At 36.3% G+C, this 8,623-nt stretch overlaps 1 protein-coding gene across 1 annotated transcript; it reads left to right on the top strand.

The window, feature by feature from the left end:
* Positions 1-529: 529 nt before the first annotated feature.
* On the top strand, positions 530-7,468 carry LOC114292307 (monothiol glutaredoxin-S17). The gene is made up of 3 exons (XM_028236226.2): positions 530-890; positions 4,039-4,113; positions 5,941-7,468. The coding sequence occupies exons 1-3, from the start codon at positions 720-722 to the stop codon at positions 7,171-7,173; spliced, it is 1,479 nt and encodes a 492-aa protein (XP_028092027.2). The 5' UTR covers positions 530-719; the 3' UTR covers positions 7,174-7,468.
* The last annotated feature ends 1,155 nt before the right edge of the window (positions 7,469-8,623 follow it).

Below are 8,623 nucleotides of genomic sequence, written 5' to 3'. Positions count from 1 at the left end.
TTTAAATTAACATTTAGATCAAAAAAATCAAAAACATGTTTGGCTAACAAATTTGCAAAATTCTTTTTAAAATTATTTTTTCTCTCTCCTCTTTGCTCTTTTTTTTTTAATTTATTAATAAATCAATCAATTACTTTTTCTCTCTTATCTCTCATTTTCTCACATTCTACACATTAATTAATTAAATTTTTTCATACCAATCTATTCAACTACCAAAAAAAAAAAAAAAGTTACAAATCATTTCAAAATTCATAACAAAATAAATTTTCAATTTCAAAACTTTTTTCAACAACTTATCTTTCAACATATAATTGAAAACTTAAAACTCAAAATTCTTTTAAAAAACTAAGCCAAACAGTACCACAGGCTTTCCGGGCTCCAAAAAGGCCATTGGGCCTCTTATGGGCACACCCACTTGTCAACTTTGACCCATACCCAAGTCATATATTTGAGGGCCAGGATAAAGCCGGATGGGCTATTTTGGCCCACGAGTTATGGGCTTTTGACGAGGCTTTGCTAAGAGCTTTTTGGGCTTTTAGGGAAGCAACTCATCAACCCAATTTCCAAAGACTCCAAACACGTCCCTCTCTCCCCTCTCTCCTCCGTCACAAACCCCGCCATCTCTGTCTACGCAACTCGTTATCTTTCCCATTTCGAGCTTTCTCTGATTTTCTTTGCTTGAATTGAATTGAGGAAGAGAGAGAGAGAGAGAGAGAATCATGGGTGGGTCTGTGAAAGATGTACAGTCAAAGAAGGAGCTTGATAGCGTGATCGGCGATGGCTCACCTGTTATCCTTCACTTCTGGGCCTCTTGGTGCGATGCTTCCAAGCAGATGGACCAAGTCTTCTCTCATCTATCCACCGATTTTCCCCTCTCCCACTTCCTCCGTGTACTCTCTCTCTCTCTCTCTCTCTCACTCTCTCTCTCACTATATCTATACATATAATGATTGATTTCTGTGATATGATACATGTTGTGTATCTACAAGAGTTGTCATTGATTGAGCTTTGTTCTATGCGCTTCATAAAACCCTAATGATTTTTTTTTTCCTAGTAATTTAACTGTGTAATTTGTTGATTCCGTTTGTTTTTCGATAGTATAGCGAATTTAATCGATTACTGCAATAATCAGATGTAGTTTACTAGTGATCATTCTGATTAACTAGGGTTTAGCCAGCTGTTTTAACATTTTCTCCCAAAGTAGGTTGTTTTTGGTTTTTACTTTACAAATTACGCCCCGTTTGTTTGGATGAAAAATATTGTTTAGGAATTTTTTTGTCGAGAATATGTTTTGGTGGTGGTAGTGGGGTGAAGTTGGAGGCGGAGGTGGTTGTGGTAATGGAAATGGTGATGGTGGTGGTGGCTGCGGTGATGGCAGTGTGGTGGTAGAGGTGATAGTGGTGGTGGTAGTTTGGGGGCATTGGTATTTTAGTCGAGAAAATATTTTTTGTCTTTTAAAAATGTAAAACATTTTTTACTCAAATGGCCTTGTTTTCCGTTTACTATAAAAAATATTTTTTATTGACTTCGTTTTCGATTGTACCAAATGCTAAAAAATATGAAGTATTTTTCAAAAAAAAAATTTCGACTAAACAAACGGAGCGTTAAGGGCTTAGTTATCACAGGGATGACTATAAAAACAGATGGGATTTAGTGAAACCATTAAATAGTTTTCCCATGGAAATTATTTGAGGTTTAGGGTTTTCCCTGATTTTCCACGTAAGTGAAGGAATGCCATTCTTTCGATATATATTTCTACTGTGGGGCTTTTTTGTACTCATTTTTATTTATTTATCTATTTATGTTTCTTTGAAAGTTCTTGGCATTTTTTCAAAACTTGACTTGGCAAAAATAAATTCTTTATAAAGAAGTTAACAGTCACTGGTGATTGGTAATTCACCAACTTTCCCGAATTTTTAATCACATGCACAAATTTTTACCTCCTATGATTAAGTTAAGGATGAAGAACAACAATTCAAACCTACCCTGATGATCACTGCCAATTTATGTGTTTGATGGCACTAATGTTATCTTCTATGAAGCATCGACATCTCTCTCTAGAGGTCACGTACAGGTGTCCGACACATGTCGGACATGAACACACTCCAAACACTTGTCGGACATGCCGGATGGAGTCGAACACGCTGTGGACACTCCAAGGACCATTTTTTGAAAAAAATTGATGTTTTTAGTTTTATTTATTTATTTTTATTTTTTATACTAAAATAGCATACTTAAGGTTAAAATTTTTGATAAAATTAATTTTTTGACATAAAATAAATATTAAATATTTAAAATTACAAAATGTAATAAATCTATAAAATTATATGCTTTGCACGTGTCCTCAAAAATTGCATGTTCGCATGTCCATGCTTTTTAGGTTATCTTCATTTAAGTAAGGGTACCTCTAGTTTACAAGACTCTCAACATGGGCAAATTTTAGTACAACTATTTTGAGTTATATCATGATTGTTGTTTTTATAGCATTAATGAAGTTCTTGGATAAAAGCCAATTTTTATCAGCATTAGACATACAAAGTGGAATATATTTAAATATGAGAAGGAAATTGTTGTGTACATAAAAATTTGTCCAATTGTAAGAATTCTTTCTAAGTGGTTTATGGAGACAACTGGAAGGTCTAATGCACTGGTTACATTGCCTAACACTGGCAAGATTAATGTAACATATGTTCAAAGGAGAGTTGCCTAGAGATTGAGAAATCTAATGCTGAAGTTATTTATTGTGTTGAAGGACCTTTGATGTTATTGGCTTATAGAAAAAAACAATCTTGTTCGAATGTATTTGAGACATGACGATTTTAAATTGTTATTCATTTAAAGCTTAGCAAGAAGTAGTCCCGTCAATTAGTTATTGCAAAGGTTAATGCTTCGGGTGCTACGTTGTTGAGGTATGGATTGATTCTATTTTGGTTCTAGTTAGCTGTGTCAAATATGTTGGCATTGGTGAAGGCAATTAAAGTGAGTCTGGCCCAATGTTAGGAGCAATATTCTTTGTGGCATATTTGTTTTAATTGAAATGAAACAAAGGTCTGTATTGTCTTCTGTGAAGACTTGCACAAGATAAATACTAAACCCTTGAGGCCACACTACCTACAACTTAAGTGCAACTTGTTTTTGAGGTGGTCCAATGCATTCAACAGGGCAGGGAAAACAAGGAGAGAATCATAAGAAACATTTATCTTGAGATACAAACCAAAAAAGCCCATTAATTTGAAGTATAAGAAGAGGATAAAAAAGAAGGAAAGGTTTGCTATAACAAATTTCCCTTCTTTTTATTTAATTTCTGAAATGGAGGTTTGCTTAAAACTTTATATTTTACCACATAGAATCATGCAGCTTTTTCTTTGCTGTAGTTCTATGAGTCTGTGATTACCTTCTTCTTCTTTTTTTAATTGGTATTTCATTAAACAGTGCACCAGAACTGTGGATGTTGTAGCTATTGATATGGAAATATATGAATTAGTAGACTAGAATCTTCACTGGCTTGGTTTTATGTTGAAAATGTCACAGATTCAAAGTTTAGCAGCTTAATTTTGTGTACAATGGCCAGTTAGTTTAGTCTACTGTCTACTTTCCATGTTTCCTAGTTTTGATGTGCTTAAACTTGTTGTTTCCATTTTTGTAAAAAAAATTAATCACACACCATAACATTCACTTTGAACTGGCACCTCGTTTTTGTTTGACCTCGAATCTTCATATTTTGTTTTTTTTTTTTTGATGGCTCGTCTTCAACGGGTAGTATCACTCCCTGAGATGTTCCAATCGGCAAGAAAATATTAAAATGAAGGATGAGAAGATTCTCTGGGATGGTTAAATGATTTTCTTATGTGCATGATGTCTTGTTTATATCTTATGGTTTGGAAACTTAGTTGGCATAGTTTTGAAATGTTTCTTCTTCTCTTATATATATGAATCAGTCACATGTCTGCAACATTTCTCTTGTTATATGGTATCATTTATACTGTGGTTGAATGATGCTATTCTCTTTTTACGTTTTGCTTTGTCTGTATATTGTAGGTTGAAGCTGAAGAACAACCTGAGATCTCTGAGACTTATTCGGTTTCTGCTGTGCCATTTTTTGTTTTCTGCAAGGTAAGTTTAATGGGCAATTTTTTGTTTTTTTGATCAGTTTCTTTTCTTTCTTTCCTTTGTAAGTTTTTATTTGTTTCATGCGAAGTTCATTTGGAACAAGGAAATCGGTGAGGAAATCGTTATACTTATCTAGCTTCTGAAAAGTGATTGAATAAGAATTATATTTTCTTTTATAGTTAGTATGATGGATTAAGAATATCAAGATGTGGATGGTTGTTCCATCTTCCCTTTGGGCAGTGGGTTGAAAGAAATGACCATATTGTAATAGTTCTTAAGATCTCTTCTCAAGCAACATGTAAATAAATAAATAAATAAATAAAACATCTCTTCTCGTGCAGGTTTCTGCTGCTCCTGTGGTGGATGTGCATGTTTGATTTCCAAAGCAAGAACAGTGTTTTTAAATTTTAGGGAAAAATTCATTTTTCGCCCTCAAACTATCACACTTGCGTCATTTTGTCCCCTGAACTACCAATTTGAACAATTACTCCCTTAAACTATTGACAATAGTTCACTTTACCCCAAACTGTCAATGAAGTTAATATTTTATTGAATATCACACTTGTTGGAACACACAAGTATTTGTACACACGATTTGTTTAATTTTGCTATAGTTAGAGAAAGTGATTTGCTACCTATGAAGTATGGACACTCCAAAATTGGTGTCGTGGCGGTGTCCAACACGTGGACACGCCGAGGACACGTACGGGACACGCCAGATGACGTGTCCCTTTAATTTAATGATTTTTTTGTAGGGGACACAGTCAGGACACGCGTGTACATTTGGGGACACACGTGTACATTTGGGAACACGTCATGGGACACGGCGGGGCTCTTTTGTTTTTTTTGCCTCTCTTATTTAATGCTTTTGTGAAAAATATTGTCGGATGTTGAATGTTTTCCCCTTCTCGTCTTAGTTCTTGTTATAGTTTATTATGAGATGATCTATTAATTTGTTTAAATGCAGTGGTTATATTTATTGAATTAATGTTACTATGTTAGTGGTTGTTAATTTTGATTTAGGATGAATGTAATATGGATCTACATAACACATAAAAATGTACAAAATAAAACTCCATGTGTCCCCCGCTGTGTCTGTGTCCCCATTTTTTGGAAATTGCCGTATCTCATGTCCGTGTCCATGTCCATGCTTCATAGTTTGCTACAATTGGTTTTATTTTGTGTTTTATTGAATGTTTTCCAAACAATTGGTTGTGTTTTGTTATATGGTATTTGGATATTTGTCTCTCAATTAATCACTAAGTCCAGATGCCAGTGTGAATCAATACCCTCAATTAATCACGGTGTGCCATCGAGTGTGATAATCCATCAAAAAGATTAACCTTATTAACGGTTTGGGGGTAAAGTGTGATCAAGGAGTAACATGACACAAGTGTGATAGTTTGAGGGGGCCAAAGTGATTTTTTCCTAAATTTTAATAGTAGAATCAAAAGCTTATAATTTCTATATGTAATTAAAGGCTCAAAGAATTTAGCTACCAAAATAAAAATGGAAAAAGAAAGATCAGCTATTGTTGATGAGAAGCTCTGATTTGCTTGGCAAATCTGCATTTTTTTCTGGAACAATATGGATAAGTTAAATCTTACCTTTCCCTTGAAAAAACCAATAACTTGGGAAACTTTGGATGCTTACTGTCTTACTAACTCTTTGCCGTAAGTCCGTCATATTTGCTTGTATAAATATAAATACTCTGAATTTGAATTCTGAACTTGTTTGTTATGGGTGAATTCCTGTCTCCTTTTTCCCCAAGATTTTCTTCCCACTATAAATCCTGTCATGTCTTCAAATATACTTTTTTTCTTTTGTTAGGATGGTAAAGCTGTTGATACTTTAGAGGGTGCAGATCCGTCTAGTTTGGCCAACAAAGTTGCCAAAGTTGCAGGGTCAATCACCCTAGGGGAACCTGCAGCTCCTGCCAGCCTGGGGATGGCTGCAGGACCCATGATCCTGGAAACAGTCAAGGATTTGGCTAAAGAAAATGGCTCATCTCAGGTGGAAAGCCAATTGGCATCTGGACTTCGTGATGGATTGAAAAAGCAACTCCAGAAACTTGTTGACTCTCATGCCATCATGCTCTTCATGAAAGGCAGTCCTGAAGAGCCCAAGTGTGGTTTTAGCCGAAAAGTTATTGACATTTTAAAGGAAGAGAAGGTCCAATTTGGAACCTTCGATATCCTGACAGACAATGAGGTTCGTGAGGGGTTGAAGAAGTTCTCCAACTGGCCAACATTTCCTCAGCTCTACTGCAAGGGAGAGCTCCTCGGTGGGTGTGACATAGTAATTGCTATGCATGATAATGGTGAACTAAAAGAAGTTTTCAGAGATCACGGTGTTGAGATCTATGATTCTAACGAGGCAAAAGTGACCAAAAATGTTGGTGGTAAGGGTGGCATCTCTGAATCCACTGGCTTGAGTGCAACCCTGACCTCTCGACTCGAAAGTCTGACCAATTCAAGCCCAGTCATGCTATTTATGAAGGGAAAACCAGATGAACCCCAATGCAGATTCAGCCGGAAGGTAGTTGAAATTCTTCAACAAGAAAAAGTGGATTTTAAGAGTGTTGACATTCTTACTGATGATGAAGTTCGACAAGGTCTCAAAGTTTACTCGAATTGGTCAAGCTATCCTCAACTCTACATAAGTGGTGAACTAATTGGTGGATCAGACATCGTGTTGGAGATGCAAAGGAGTGGGGAACTTAAGAAGGTCTTAGCCGAGAAAGGGATTTCTCAGAAGGAAACTCTTGAGGACCGTCTGAAGAAATTGATTAATTCTTCGCCAGTGATGCTTTTCATGAAGGGCACCCCAGACGGCCCAAAATGTGGTTTCAGCTCCAAAGTAGTGGATGCCCTAAGAAATGAGGGTGTGACTTTCGGGTCCTTTGATATACTGACTAATGAGGAAGTGAGGCAGGGGCTAAAGACCTTCTCAAACTGGCCAACCTTTCCACAGCTTTACTACAAAGGTGAGTTGATAGGAGGTTGTGACATTGTAATGGAGATGCACAACAACGGCGAGCTCAAATCTACCCTATCTGAATAGCTATGCTGCCATTCCATTGGGTAATGTGCGACAAAACTCGAACTCCAGGTTTTTTTTAGTCGTCTGCTGAAATGCATATTAAGTCACAATCATACATGATCCAAAACTCTACTATATATTTCTCACATTAATGTTTGTCATCATCTTTAGGTGTCTGAGTGTTTTTAACTGATGTAATCTGTTGCTGCAACTTGTTTGTGGTACTTCTGAGCTATATTGTTGAGATTATTGCTTGCTGTGTTGTTGAAATTTTGACCTTATGGATGGAGCTAATAGCAAGTATGGACCTATGTTAGATTTGTGTGCTTGTGTTTTTTAAATGGATAATCACTAATGTATATACTAGTATATTTCGTTCTATGGAGGTGAAAAATACATGTGATGTTTATTATCCGGTCCGGTGACATAAGATTATTTTTTTCATCTATATATTTGCACTCCCAACTTGAGTGCACGCGTGAGAAGAAAATGAAGAGCGAGAGTGGACAGGGAAATGAAGAGTCTCTGATTGGCAAGAAAAAGAAAAATAACATGTGACCAAATGAATATTACTGATATCTTTTTTTCACAATTCATGTGGATTCACATAACAAGTGATATATGTGTATGGGTTCATCGTATTTAAAGGATAACGGGGCACATCATATTTTGTGGATATGATAGCTTTTTTATGTAGATATGGCATTTGTTGTGTAGATTCATGTAAAGAGATGAAAAAAGTGGTGAAATCCATGGAGTTTATACATAGCATCCTTATGTCAAAAAATCTATTAATTATAATTGGTGTAGAAAATAAATATTAAAATTTTATTGACGGCCTTGAAGAGAAGACCAAGTGGACACTTGTGGATAGTGAAGTATGAAATGAGGGAGCTATAGTCCGAATGTCGAAGAGACTTGGAGAAGATTGTTTTTCCATGAAATGTCATGCAAAGCGAGTATCACTCTATCCAAGTGGAGTGTAATGTGAGTGATGGTGTCCGAGGTGGCTTGAACAAGATCTGGAAAGATGGTAGGTGTTTAGCTGACACAAGATCATCGAAGCTGGAGGAGAGAGTTGAGGCACTCTTAGAAGAGAGAGAGAGAGTGTGTGTGGCAGTGGACTTTTGAGCTGGTGAGAGTTATGTGATGTGTTGAAGGTCTTCTAAGCCATAAATAGTTATGTGATGTGTTGATGGCTTGATTCGTTACTTGGGGGAGACTACTTTATATAGGAGGAATCTCGTAAAAGGATCGAGAGGAGTCAACGGATCCTAATAGTATCAAGGGGTCAGCAGATCTCTTGTATCCTTGTGACAGTATCACGTGTTATGATACAAATGTCTGGCATGAAAGATGTACACATTGTAGTTGCAAGTTACAAGTCGCAAACACATCACATGCCTCAGAAAATCCTCTCCCATGTGGGATTTGTCAAGTCTCCTTGAGCGGTAATCTTGACGATCCCTCA

This window comes from Camellia sinensis, chromosome 9 (genome assembly GCF_055761805.1).
Source record: "Camellia sinensis isolate YWXY chromosome 9, ASM5576180v1, whole genome shotgun sequence".
Classification (NCBI taxonomy): Eukaryota; Viridiplantae; Streptophyta; class Magnoliopsida; order Ericales; family Theaceae; genus Camellia; species Camellia sinensis.
Note: the sequence above shows the minus strand (reverse complement) of the source record. Positions and strands in the feature narration are given on the sequence as shown.